The 14,939-nt window shown below is 41.2% G+C and overlaps 1 protein-coding gene across 6 annotated transcripts in view; it reads right to left on the minus strand.

The window, feature by feature from the left end:
• NCKAP5 (NCK associated protein 5) overlaps positions 1 to 14,939 on the minus strand; it is a 973,576-nt gene that overhangs the window by 114,017 nt on the left and 844,620 nt on the right. For all 6 annotated transcript variants that reach the window (XR_013447087.1, XM_078070693.1, XM_078070694.1 and 3 more), the window contains one exon: positions 2,010 to 2,111. Coding sequence is in view for 5 of the 6 variants with exons in the window: in XM_078070693.1 (XP_077926819.1) it covers positions 2,010 to 2,111 (102 nt within the window). In the remaining variant the exon portion in view is untranslated. The remainder of the gene's footprint in view (positions 1 to 2,009; positions 2,112 to 14,939) is intronic.

Raw genomic sequence — 14,939 nt, forward strand, 5'->3', positions numbered from 1 at the left:
TCCATACTGGGACATTATATTTCCCCCACCTTAAACAATCAATGTTTGAATTTAATAAGGGATCCAGAATCTCTGACATCATGGCTGCAAGGCGAGCTCCTTTTTCCTGCAGTTTCCTTCATCTGCATATGATTATCAAGCAGGATTATCTACTGCAGTGAATAACTAACTGCTCTGTGGTTGAGTGCTTGAACTCTAAAGCCATTTACTAGGCTGAAATCCTAGCTCTTCTACTTACTAACTCCTTGACCTTGGGAAAGTTACTTAACCCTTCCATGCCTCAATTTCTTTCTCTGTAAATGGAGATGAGGAAAGCACAGACCACCCAAGATCCCTGTGAAATCTGAACTGCCCCTCGCATATAGTAATGCTTAGTAACATTCAGGTGTTGCTACTATTAGTATTTTTTTAGATACACATGTCTTGACTCTCAAACTAAATCCTAAGTTTATAGTCTCCCAAAGAGACGCTATGTTGTACTTACTGTACCCAGTGCTGTCTGACGCCTAGTACACCAGAACAGGGCTGAGCAAAAGCCAAAAGTGTGGGTGCACTTTGTTTCTGGGAAGTCCTGATACAAGCTTCTGGAGAGACATGCTAGCAGATACCTCTCTGGTATCATTCCCCATCTCTGCCGCGGTGTTCTGTGGCTGAGGCATGGTACCGAGTTCGAAGAAGAATGGAAGAGGGCTAAACAGCAGAGATCTTATTATTGTCCTAACGTTGTTAGCAAGCACTGTGGTACCTGCATTTTATGTCATGTCATCCTCACCACAGTTTTCAGAAACAGAAAAGAAGTATCATTATGCTCGTTTTTCAGATGAGGAAATTGAGGCACAGAGGCATTAAGATCTTGCATAAGGTCCCCCGGCCAGTACAACACTCTAATATTGGGCCCAGGTCCTAGCCCCTCTGCTATACCACCAAGTAAGGCCCTTGACAATAAGCAGAACTCCTGGACGAATACTGACCACCAAGCACCCAACTGGGAAGAGTTCTAATTAGTAACAGATAATGATTATTATTAAAATTATTCTCTGCCCAAGAAAATGTATAGTGGTTTCTGCTGTAACATTATCTTACTTATGTGGACTTCACTGGCAAAATACCCCCTGCTTGCACTATTCGAAATGTACTTTTCTCACTGTGTGTTTTAGATTATTACCGTGGGTGACTCGTAGGCTTTAACATCCTTACTGTGAAAAATGCACTACAAAATCCGCAATTTCAGTTAAAAAAAGGAGACAGAGAGAATGGTGGCAAGAGTTTCTTGTGTAAAAACTGCACACTTAAAAAATTCCTGACCTTAAGGCCCTGTGATAGATTGGATGCCATTAAGGTCTTCGTGAGTGTTTAAAGTGACAGCATTCCACTGAAATTTAATTCCATTCTAAACTGAGAATATTTACCTTCAATACAGAATATCCTCCGTACACTGATAAAATTATACAGTAAAATCAAAAGCCAATTATCCACAAATGTTCATCCGTCATTGTTTTAGGCCTAACATTTTTCATTACATATTTATTTGGCTCTTGTATTTTCCAAGTTACTTGCTTTATGTCAATGAGAATTAAAAGCCACGCTGGTTAAAGTTTTGCCCAATAAGCACAAAGCTAACCCTAGCTAAAGAAAAAAAATGTATAGCCCATGAATTTTTAAAAGTTCATACATAATATATCATAAAAGTAGGATGAATAATATAGGCCATGGGCTTTAATAAAAAGCTCCTTGACCATTTCTCAGAGACTTTGAGATGTAATCAATACTCAAAAAGGTATCTTGGGGACAAAGCCAAGATTTATGGTATTTTTGCCGGGAGTGACACTTTCTGCTTACTCTATTAGCTGGGGGACATGATATTGAATTTCAGAGAATACAAGAAAGGGAGGTATTTTTATCTGCCTGACAATGCTTCAAGGATGCACTTTATGGTTCATTTGTGACATCATATTTGATGGAAGGAAAATAACCTAAACAAGCGATCTGAAGGTAAGAGGGATACTCACATGCATCTCAACATCAGTCCGTGACTGCGTCAGACTTCGGCTTCTTTCCACATCTGAAAGCAAATCTCCAGATGAAAGATCTAAGATGCGTGAGTGAAGTTTCTAGGTAAAAACAAGCAGAAACATTGCATAGTGATGACTTAATTGTTTGTTTCAAAATCCTGCCTCCGACAGCTAAATCTCCAAGGAGTTGACGTTTCTAGATTAGATAATACATAGCCTAACTCAAAAAAGTTTATTCTAGTTTATCGGCAACCCATATATATATATATATAGATATATATAGATATATCTATATATGTGCAAACTCGAACTTATAAATAATAATCACAGTCTGTCAGTCATCTGTGTTGGAAAATCAGTAGTGGGAAAAAGAAAGTAGTAGGTGGAAAATAAGTAGCAGGAAAAATGTGAATCATCCAATACACTTATAGGCTAGTATGAAAATTAACTTTTGATATTCACATTAGAAAACAATCCCCATGTTAACCTTATTATGTTGAGCAGCGGTTAAAATCTGAGCAAATAATTATAAAAGTGACCTTATTTTTAAACAGCATTGATCTTGTGAAATCTTCCCTTGGACACATTTTAACTCAAAGTCATTAATGTCATCTGTTAGGAACAATTAATGTGAATAGAAAATAATTGCATCTGGGATCTGGGGACTTGGAGGATTTTGTGCATTAATATTCACATGCTATTTGATTATATACTCAATTCTTTATTTCAGCTTTGCTGCGGAGGCCTGCTAACCCAGGGACATTTCACTATATTAATCTTTATACTAATTACTAAGGCTTTTCTGTGGACATTAAATTTGATCTGTTTAATTGCAAATACAATAAAACTCGTGATTTATGTCTAATGTTTCTGCTAGGCTGATGACATTTTAAAATGGTACTTGTAGCCTGGTTTGTCTTGGTTACAACTTTTGTGACTTCAGACACTAAAAAATCGAATTGAGTAGGTAAATAATATGGCTAAGCATGCCACCCTCACCTCTGCAAAGTTTTTCTGTTCCTTTTCCTCCCTGGAAAGGCCTTGCTGCATACTGATGTTGATCTAGGAAATGTCTCAGATTCTGTGCCACTAATTAATGTTAGGATCATCTTGGAGTACAGGGGTGGCCCCACGGGTCCCTCTGTCCCCGCAGACCTACCATGTTGTCAACAGGGACCATAAACTCCACGAACACGAGGCACATTCACTACGTTCTCCATCAGACTACTCCCCGCAGCCTGAACTTGCGTGAGAGCCGTGTGTACTTGCTTCGCTGGCCACTCAACAAACAAGGCTATAGCAGCAGATAGAGGGAGGGCGCCCAGGTAGGACTGTGTTGCATCCCTCTGCAGGAGCAAAGGTATTTTTTTCTGCTACGGATCATCCTCCTTCTTCCCAGTGAAGCTCTAAATCACTCTTTGCTTCAGACCAATACTTGGGCTTCTCCCAATCTGTTTGGGAGCTACTTTCACCAAAAAGGGCTTAAATCCTAACCTTGGTTGCCTGTTATTTTGAAAATTCTAATTTCTCCAACAGAGCTAAGGCATCAATAGGTAACTACAATCAGGATGTTGTTTCTGCACGATTTTTATAATCCTTACCCCAAGCTCCCTCTAGAAACTGAATCTCCTGGGGGCAACAGTCATTTAATCCCTGGGACCTGTCACAGTGTGTAATACTCAGTGAGTAGCAAGCACCCTACTGATACTTGTTGTAGTCCATAAAGAAAAAGATGTCTTTATATTTTTCCCACCCACATATAGGTTTTAAAGCTTGAGAGAGTACCAAAAGAATGATAATGTTCTGAGACCTAAGGAAACACTTATCAATATGCAAACAGTCCAAGAAGTTATAGGAAATGACATTCAAGAAAAGAAATGATGAATTTAAGTGGTATGTCATGTGATTTTAGGGAAAAGTCTTTCTAGATTAGACATCTGAGGTAATTTGGTTCATGGTTGCTCTTCACTCCTTATCAAATACATGATGTCATCCTTTGCTTTCTGCATGAATATATGTATAAATGCATCCTCCTAAATGATGTTATATTTTAGCAGTTTATACCCAAACACTCAGTTCCTCTCAGTTGAAGTCAGTAACACTGTGTGGGAGAGGGGACAGGTCCTGGGACAAGGGGACAGGTGACCTGAGCTTCAGCTCCGTCTGAGGCTCAGTGTTACCAGGTCTTGGGAATGTAACTGAAGCTCTCTGTCTCAGATTCCTCCCTGGTGACAGAGGGATGGGAGTGGCTGTTGAACCTACTCTACAGGTAGGGAGAGGAGTTGCCATAGTCAGGACCAAGACTAGGTAAGAGAGTACACTGAAATTCACAGAACTAACCAATTCACCAATTAGTTGTCAAAACTGAGAATTGGTGGTACTAGGTAATTTCTTGAATGCTAAGGCACACGTGAATCCTCTGTTGTTATAGTTTCCACATATGTAAGGCAAATACAAACTGACTTGGCAAACAAAATCTATTTCTGTGTTAAGGCCATAGGCAAGAAAACGGTACGTAAATATCATCTTTTCGCACAACTTGCTTTAAATAATAACCATGAAAGCTCAGAGATGTTCCAATTCTTTTTTGTTGCTGGTGTTACACTTTCTTAAAATAAGAATTTTTATGAAAGGCTTATATTTTCACACCTATATAGCTGTATTTTATATTATAATAAATATATTCTCACAGAACGCACATACGGGGTATGCAAGAGAATAAGCACATCGCTTTTCAAATTGGTACTGTGATGTTATCTGTGCTTAATAAAGGGCTCGGTGCAAAGTAGGTAGAAGGTATACATGGGGAATTCAATTAAAGCTATTGTCAGAAAGAGTAAAACTGACAGGAGAATACCGTGACCTCTTGAAAGAAGTCTATGTGCTTAGAGGGAAAATTCTCAGCACATATCTACTTATAGGTCATGTTCACTATTAGTGTCCACCTGGATTAACATCTCTCACCTGAAATAATTCAAACTTAGAATTTTTAACCTGAAAAGCTAGAGGAATCTTGGATTGAGATATGATTTTTTTTTAACGTTTTAGACTCGAGAGGTAGCCAGATTATTCAGTATAGGTTTCAAATTGACCTCACATCGCCTCTTATATTATCTCTGTAACTGAGATTCCACTTGGTCTTAGAAATAGAGACTCCCGGCCTCACACATTTCCTAACCAGAGGTCAGTGAGATCTTTTCGCTCAAACGCTCTCTTTGATGAGAACAGACTACCCCGCCCTTTCCGGCAGACTAGTCTCATTGTCTCTGGAATGAGACCCTCTCACTTCTGAGCTGATGCTTTTGTCTATTTTCACATGGTGCACTCTCCCTGCTCTTACCCACCCACCTGAGACCTGCTCATCATGCAGGATTGCATTAAAACCCTTCCCATAAGACTGTCATCTCTAGGCCATACTGGCTTCCACACCTAGCCAGATGATATCCCTGGTCCATTCTGGCCGTAGCTGAGGGGCATGATTACTGAATTGCTCCCATGTTTGGGTCTATTTTCCTAACAGGATGATGGGCTCTGTGAGAATGCAGGACAAACCCTGTATTTCTGCTTTGTCCCTGTAGCAGGGACTGGCTAAGTGTCATGGAACGGATTCCCGCTTCTCTCTGGGCACACAGCTGGACCGCATTTCCCAGCCTCCTTTGCAGCTGGTGTGGTCTTATGACACGGTTAGCGCCAGCCAGTGGCGTGTGAGCAAAAGCGATGTCTCTCCTGGCCCAGGACTATCTTTAGCATGGGGGGTGCCATGCTCTTTCCCCTTCCACTGGCTTGATGCAGCCAACTAAGCAGAGCAAACTCACAAGCCACGTGTTAAAGATGGAGCCACCAGAGCAGCAGACACGGAGTCCCCCCCTCTCCGGTTAATGATGGCAGCGGGGACGGGAGCCCACTGTGCCCTTGGGCTTCCGAGCTGGGCTGGAGGGCCAGTTTCCCATCGCCTGCTTCTCTCCTTACTCACAGAGCTGCCGTTCTGCAGGTGCCCAGTGAAGTCTCCTTGCATTTAACAGAATTCTGCCTCTGGGTTTTGCTCAGCATGGAAATGAGGTCTTAACATTAAGGCCTTGATGGCTGAGGCCACGAAGACACTGAATCCTTATTCAGGGGCACAAGGTGAGGGTAAAAAGCAGATCTTTATTGGAGAAACTTGGGCAGCATGGGAAACCAGGCTGGAAAAATCCAGTAAAATAGGGTGACGAGCAGCGTTTGCACCTACTGATGTACGTCCTAAAGTTTGAAAAGGAACGTGCGGATTTTTTCATGCCAGGATCTCAGAAGTTATTAACTTAGCATAAGATGTAAAGAGGAAAGGACTTTGCTCTCTTCTCTTTAGTCAGATTTGGTGAGAGAATTAATCTAAGACCGTAATCATGCATATAATTATTCTCCCCTCTAACTATTAAAATCCAAGTATCTGTACAAAAGAGAAGTTATGGGAGTGAATATGGCATATATCTGATTAATGGGATCTACCAACATGAGTAATTTAGATTCAGCAGCAGAGGTACACGTGAATTAGTGTTTTTAATCTGATCTGCCTCAATCCCCTTGATTTACTTAACCTTGGTGGATACTACAAGTATGCATATCCTGAATTCTACCCGGGGCCTGTTGTATATTCTCTAGAGTTACTTTTTTCTCTTCGTGAAAAAGGTCTCCCAGTTAAAGGCGATGGCTTCTATGCCCACAATTCTTGAGTTCCTGTTTTATTTATAAAGTGAGAAGGTCTGTTATTGCCACATGAATTACTGCTAAACCTTCAGTGACCACATTTCTGTTCACAATATGCTCTACTCATTTGAAGGCATCTTCTACCCTCAGAAGTTCATGGTAGGATATTTGGAAGAAGGATGGAGGGACTTCTCAAAATCTGCCCAGTTACCACTGGTGTCTTTAACTGTTCAGCATCCTCAGCCCAGGAGATGGGATATCAGGGCACCTTGCTCCCTTTTGCTGAGTGCTGCTACTCCCACGTATCTTGCCTATTTGGACATGGCCTTATTTAAGGGCTCACCCTCACTTGCAAATCTAGCGGCCTGGATTCTGGGCTGATATCTCGAAGGAAGAATTCATAGCTTCTTCACCTTCAGCTTTGTTTGCAGATCCCCTTCTCTCCACTTTGAAGAGCTGATCTCAACTCACAGCTTCCAGGAAGCTTCCTAGAGCCCCACTCCTGCTCCCTCAACTCAGCCCCAGGCTTGTTTCATCTCCTTTAATCCCACCACAAGGAAAGCAAGTCTGGAGTGTGCTATTACAAAATCTTCAGAGAATCTTTTGATACTGCTAACTTCAGACGATTTCCTGTGAGTTCACCACCTTTCTGGATATCCTCTGTTACAGGGCAGAAAACACAGGTGGTGGATTTGGTATAGGTTGAAGAGACGTGTTCTAAATATGGCTCTGAATTAGACATAATCAGGCGAATAAGCTTTGTTCCTTCTGTTGGATAACAAAGCAATTTTCGTAGGCATGTGAAAGCTCCGGAAGGAAGTTCAAGGAAATCTCCTCAATAGTGTGGAGCCCTGATTAAGATCATTTTTCTTGGGAAGCTTTACTCACCAGATGATTATCCAAAAATCCCCAAAGTTTTACCTTATGCACATACTAGACTTACATTTTTGCCATATTCAGGAAATGAGATTTTTTTTTTTTAAAGATTTTATTTACTCATTTGAGAGAGAGAGAGAGAACAAGCAGGGGGAGAGGCAGAGGGAGAGGGAGAAGCAGACTCCCTGCTGAGCAAGGAGCCCAATGAGGGACTCGATCCCAGGACCCTGGGATCATGACCTGAGCCGAAGGCAGACGCTTAAACATCTGAGCCACCCAGGCACCCAGGAAATGAGATTTTTGAAAAAGATTTTATTTATTTATCTGAGAGAGAGAGTGAGTGAGCAGGGAGAGGAGCAGAGGGAGAAAATCTTAAGCAGACTCCCCACTGAGCACAGAGGTGACATGTGGCTTGATCTCATGACCCTGAGATCATGACCTGAGCCAAAACCAAGAGTCAGAAGCTTAACTGACTGCACTCCCTGGGTTCCCCAGGAAATGTGATCTTTCTCCCTTCCCTTCCCTCTCCCCTTTCCTTCCTTCCTTCTTTCTTTTTAAGATTTAATTTATTTATTTAAGAGACAGTGAGAGAGCTCGCAAGCAGGGAGAGGGGCACAGGGGGAGGAAGAGGGACAAGCAAACTCCGAGCTGAGTGCAGAGCCCTACAGGGGGCCCAGTCTCACCACCCTGAGATCATGACCTGAGCAGAAACCAAGAGTCAGCCACCCAACTGACTGAGCCACCCAGGCACCCCCAGGAAATGTGATTTTTCATCAGCCCTCCCAAATGCCATCAGGAGAGCAGACCCTTGGTTCACATTTCATAGGTTTCATTCTGTTCCATTAAGAATTTATTATAAAACTGAATATTACATAATTGCATATTACATAACTGAGTATTAAATTATCATTTCTTAGATTTACAAAAATTTGAGCCGAGACAAAATCTTTTCAGATAAAAGCTGATGTTTAATTAATTATGCCATTATTTCCATTTTGGGATACAAAGATAAAACATAATATCTGCCTTCAGCCATCCTGCTGATGCGACAGAGTATGACTTTCGAATGTTCTCCTGGAAGCTCTTTAAAAAATATGTTCATCAAGATTTGATCTCACTTCAGAGTCTGAAATTTTTATAGCTATTTTTTTTAACCATATACAACAGTTCTTGCTGCAATTATTATTTTTCCTGACGACTTTTAGACTTGCCTTGCGTATCAATCTTTAGGTGCCCCGAGTGCATTCTGTTTCACTCTGGATGGTGCCTCTGCAAATGACATGGTTCTGCATCCTCCTTTCTCCTTCTCTGGGATCCAAGGTTATAGGCTGCTTTTTGAAACAATTATTCCACAGCTATATTCAAAACCTTCTTCTAGGGTCCCTGCTACCATGACAACCTGATTATCCTGGTGGCTGCCTAAGGGAGTATTTGGTTTGGTGACTAGGAAGTTCATTGGGGGACCTCTGCAGCTTAAACTGATGACTGGACTATCTCAAATCTGTCCTGTCTTCTGAAATTCCATTAACACTGCCCTGAGGACCCACAGGGTGAGAATCAGCAGGAAGATGGATGGGGATGAAAACAGTAGACCTTGCCCTTGGGAGCCTCCACTCTAATTAGTTCAACAAGAAGCATTTATGAAGCATCTACTGTGTACAGAGTCTTGACTATGAATTATGAACAGACTTAAGGAAGCTCATTAGGGGAGCCTACTAAATATCAATGAGGAGCCCAAACACACAGATGAGACAAAAAAACATAAGAATTTTTAAGGCAGAATATGCAAAGGAGATCATGGTAGATTAAGGTGATTCAGAGGCAGAAGTGGGGGTGGGGTGGGGGGGGTCAGCCTGGTCACGTGGTTAAATATGAATACGATGATGTTCTGTGTAATAAATGTTCACACAACAGGGGCTTAGTTCTCACTCTCAAGCTTCCAAATCTCTTGGTCTCTTTACACAAAAGAACAACAAAAAAGAACCAGAAACATTTAACATATACACCAGCAAAGTGGCAAAATGTGGGGAAGCAGGATGTAGGGTTAGGACTTCTGCAGCAGGTCACCTATGGGCAGGTGGGGAGCCAGTTCCAAAGACTGAGTCAAACTTGGCCTGCCTGTGAATAATCCCAAGACTGGCTGAAGCTTCCCTTTTGTCTTCTCCCTTGACTCTGATCCGAGAGAGGAAGTGATTCAGCACAGCCTGGGTTTATTCTGGGATTTAAGAGTTACAGAAGTGCCATGAAACTTCCATTTTTATCACTAATTACTTTAACAGGTACTTTAATAAGTGCTTTCCAATTGCCCCTGCTGTTTTGTAAAATTATCTACACTGCATTTTACATTTTTAATCAAGCTTTATTTTTGAAAAGCCTCCTGGATTGCTAAAGCTTTTGCTTTTTACGTGTGGGGGGACAAATTTTCCCTCTGATTTCATAGAACTAAAGAAATGAGGGGGGAGAAAACCTGGCCTGCTATTTTTACCAGACCTGTTGGAAATTACGGTGATGGTCACTGTAGTCCCACACACCAATTTTTTTTTTTTAAGATTTTATTTATTTATTTGAGAGAGAGACAGAGCACAGAGGGAGAGCGAGAGGGAGAAGCAGACTCCCTGCAGGGAGCCTGATGTGGGGCTCAATCCCAGGACACTGAGATCATGACCTGAGCTGAAGGCAGTCGCTTAACCGACTGAGCCACCCAGGTGCCCCATCCACACACCATTTCTTAAGAAGAAATGAATTACCTCCTTCCTTGAAGGGGACAAGGGCACTGTGTGATGTCTCTGCTCTGGATCTTATCTCATGGATCCTCACACTAAATGTGGAAGAAGCTACTATCTTAATTTTGGGGGATGAAAATTCTGCTTATTTACATTCTGCTTATTTCTCCTCTGAAGGAAGGGAACTGGTCTCCTTTGCAGGATGAGTTGTTTATTTCTGCCTCAGTGTTCAGCCCCTCATCTGGCTCACTCCCATCAGGAGATGTGGACATTTAATGAGCTGTTTAGCATTAAGTATGTGTTTCACATATATTATTCTTTTATTTATTTTTAATTTTTTAAAATTTTTAAAAAGATTTTATTTATTTAAGAGAGAGACAGAGATAGCAAGAGAGAGTGTGAGCAGGGACGAGAGGGAGAAGCAGACTCCCTGCTGAGCAGGGAGCCCAATGCGGGGCTCGAACCCAGGACCCTGGGATCATGACCTGAGCCGAAGGCAGATGCTTAACTGACTGAGCCACCCAGGAGCCCCTATATTATTCTTTTAAATGCTGATCAGAACCCACAGCAAGGACATTATCAATCCCATTGTGCAGGTGAAGAAACTGAGGTACACAAGTTAAAAATCTTGTCTAAGGTCACATAGTGTCCCAGGGTGTATGAGTGCAGAGTTCATTCTCAATTTCTTTTTTTTTTTTCATTCTCTTAATTTCTATAATTTAAACTGGTTTATGATAGTTTGTTATAAAAAAATTTACAAAAATTGGGCACCTATGTGGCTCAGTGGGTGAAGCGTCTGACTCACAATTTTGGCTCAGGTGGTGATCTCAGGGTCCTGGGATTGCGCACCGAGTCAGATGCTGCACTCAGTGGGGAGTCTGTTTGAGGAGTCTCTCTTTCTCCCTCTGCCCCTCCCCATGCTCACGCTCACTATCTCTCTTTCTCCAAAATAAAAATAAATAAATCTTTTAAAAAATTTACAAAAATAACAATATAAATTAAGTAGACCAGATAAACTATGTAAGACTAAAAAAAGGAAGTACCTTGAAATACAATGCAATATCTTCACTTACTATACTCAAATATCATTCATTTATTAAAAAATATATTTTCATTATTATTATTTCACTATTATTATCATTGGTAATATTATTGGTATTGGTGATGTTACTTCCTCTGTAGAGCTCTACACTCTTTCTGGGAAAACACCATTTTGTATATAAATTTGGATCTAACTGAAAATAAAACTAAGGAGAAAAACAGCAAACCATTATAGACCAAACGCCAGGTGCTGTACTAAGCGCTTCTATTTTTTTTTTCTTATTTAATCCTCATAATCACCTAACGAGGTAGAAACTATTATCACTTTGATTTTTCAAATGAGAAAACTGAAGCACAAGAGCAGGTGCGGAGCTGTTCCGTCAGGGATTTGAACTTGGACTCAGACTGTAAGCCTTTCCTCTGATGGCCCCTATTCTCTGCCCCTGTGATGTCTTATCCAGGGCACGGTGATGAGCGAACCCATCCCTGTCACCAAGGCGTTTGTAGGAAGACCAGCCGCCGGGCACCCTCAATGTCATGTGCCCCATAAAACTTAGCAGCGGGCTCTGGGGAGGCTTTCCTGAGAAACTGGCTAAATCGAGATTTTACAAACAAGAAATGATGACTCAGGTGAAGAAGCCAAGAAAGAAAAAAAAAGGCGGGGGTGGCTTCTGGGCAGAACATATGCAAAGGTCCAGAGAACACAGAGTGTGACATCTTTCTACAAATAGTTGAGCAAGACCACAGAGGAGAACTCAGGAGGGGAACAGTGAGAGAGATGTCTCAGCAAGTCAGGGACCTGGGGCAAGTCACGCAGTGAGTCGTCAGTACGGAGCAGGGCGAGGACTTGAATTCATCATTCTCTCCAAAGCACATGCTTTCTCCTTCATCTCTTTGCCCACCCCCCACATTTTTTCTGAATGCTGAACTTAGCTCTGGGCCTCCACAACGCTTATCTATGTAAACAAGCAAAGCAAGGTCTGTTAAGAAGGGACTAGAAGGGTCTCTGGGAGGAAACGCAGATGCAGTGGAGACACACACACAGCTTCTGTGCCTTTGAGGCATGCTTCTTCCTTGCAGGGGAGGAAGGGGGTTCCATCCAGGATCTTCACTTACCCGCTGCTCGCCAAGCTGAGCAAATTGTTGCTGGCACTCCAGAGGTCTCTAATCGCTAATCCTGAAGACACAGAGTGACTCCCTCGGGGAACGAAAGGGGCTCATACGTTTTCCAGGCTGCTGGCAAGAAATCCTACCTGGGCCCTGCTCTATTCTCCCAACTACAACGAGGAGACATCAAAAATCAAAGAACTCGCGCTCAACACCGGAAGATAATCTCCAAGGAAGGGAAAATGTCTTGTCTGTGTTTTAGAGAACAACAACGAAAAAACATCACGGAGAATTATTTATAAGATGGGTGCCTCCTTATATTATTAAAAGAAAGCTGAGCACAAATGAAATTCAGAGTTTGGGAGATGACAGAACTGCTGGGGCCTTAACAGGCTGCAGGGTTCACCCTCCTGGCACTTCCCGGCTCGGGTGCTGCGGGGGGACCTGGACCCGACGTCCATGGGAATGACTTCTGTGCTCGGCACTCGTCTGCCTTTTGCAGGCCAGTGTCCTGGTTCTCACAGGGCAAGTGCCTGGAGCCACATTCATTGTCTATTCGTGGAGACATACTACGGTACATATGTGAATATGGCCACAAGTTCCTTGAGGGCCCAGAGCCTCATTGCCCCTCAGAGTTAATACAAAGTGGTACATTTTCAGGGCTTCAGACTTACAATTTCAGTTTGCTTTATAGGCTTTGTTGCCACAGATCCACATCACGGTTCCCCTGTGGCTTTATCCCTACAGCCATTTTTAAAATCTACTATAACTTTACCCCATGGTAAGAAATGCCTCATGGTATTATAAACAAGCAGTTGGAAATTGTTATTTATGTGGCTTCCTAATAGCAATTTGAAATATAGGGCATAAAATTACTAGCTTACAATATTGTTCAATATTAACAGTGGGAAAGGTAATACGTAAAACAGACATTAAAGGATTAGCTGTAAAATACATTTCACGAAGTTAAATCATTTCTTGGCAAATGGCACTTTCCAGCTATTACGTAGTATTTATCAAGTCAAGTGGATTTATTTTTATTTTTCTATTCGTTTGCTAAATATATTCTATATTTAAAATTCTATCTTGTGGTTTTTTTTTTTTTTTTCAGGCATATTAGGAGAGGCTATTCAAAACAGAATGTGAAATAGGAGTGATGCCAGACTTTCAAGTCAAAATTGCTCCGTGGTTTTCTCCAGCAAATCCTCTCACTAAAGTGGACTCAAGACTCAACTGTAACATCCAAGAGAAAAGTACATGGATATGATATTGCAAACATTTTATTGACAGATTAGGGAATTACAACTGCGTTGGAGAATTCAGGAAAAAGGCATGTTCTCCTTAAGACATAAAACAGCGTTTCCACGGTTTATTTTTTGCTTCAGACAACACTTTGTTCTAATCAAGCATGTTTGGTAAACGCTATGAATTTGTGAACCAGGCACTGAGGAAGGTGGGAAGAGAAATTCCTAATCTCCCAGGGTGGAAATTGTAAAGTATTAAATGGATATTCGATGCATAAATACAAATAACATAATCTCTCTATTTTCTTCTGAGACAGTCACCGGTTACCATAATCCTAAAATTATCCCATCTTCTCAAATCCCTACAGATTTATTAATTCTCATAAAGTGTTTTGATGGAAACTTTCTTAAAAGATGCAAAGTAATCTTTCTTGAGGTTTCCTTTTATTTTAGATTGTTGGACAGCATTTTCAACCTCAGAGAATACTAAAAATGAGTTCTTACTTTTCAAAGGAATTGGTTATGGATCTATAAATATTACAAAGAAAGGAGCATTACGGAGAAAAGAAACTGCTCTTACACTCATTTGAGAAATGATGAGAGAATCCAGGTTCCCAAGAAGTAATTATTATTGTAAAGTTAAGGGTCTGCTTGGAACACTTGTTAATTATCAGCTGGTTATAAAGACAATGTTTTTTCTCTGAGACTGTGAGTTGCAGACTATAAATATTTCTCCTCCATTGTCCCATGTTAACAATCCTAAGGGCTTCAAAACATTTATTACATATAAATCTTTATTTTTTTTTTGTTCAGCTGTTTTATGTGGGATGGTAAATTTCTTTTCATAAACACTTTTCTATTGATTGAAAACTAATGGAATAAGATGTCCTCCAACTTGAGCACATAAAAATATAGTCAGAGTGTAAAATGTGAGTCACGTATTCAGCAAGCCAATGGTTGACTCCCAGAAGGTGTCACCTAGTGCAGTGTGTCATCAAGCTCTAGGCTAGGGTGCAGACTGGGTCCATAAGCTGTGGCCATGTTCATCGTGTTACCCAAACACCTCAATCAACTGGACTCCAGTGAACCCAAACCCTTGATTAGCTGACTTACTTATTATTCTTTTAGCTGATGTATTTAAAACAATGATTAATAACCAGAAACTAGCTTCTAAACATTCAAGATAAATTCTGGGTTTGGGTTTACAAATTAGCTCCCCTCCCCGTTTTTCACCTCCATAACCAGAGAGGCAG

This window comes from Halichoerus grypus, chromosome 4, assembly GCF_964656455.1.
Source record: "Halichoerus grypus chromosome 4, mHalGry1.hap1.1, whole genome shotgun sequence".
NCBI lineage: Eukaryota > Metazoa > Chordata > Mammalia > Carnivora > Phocidae > Halichoerus > Halichoerus grypus.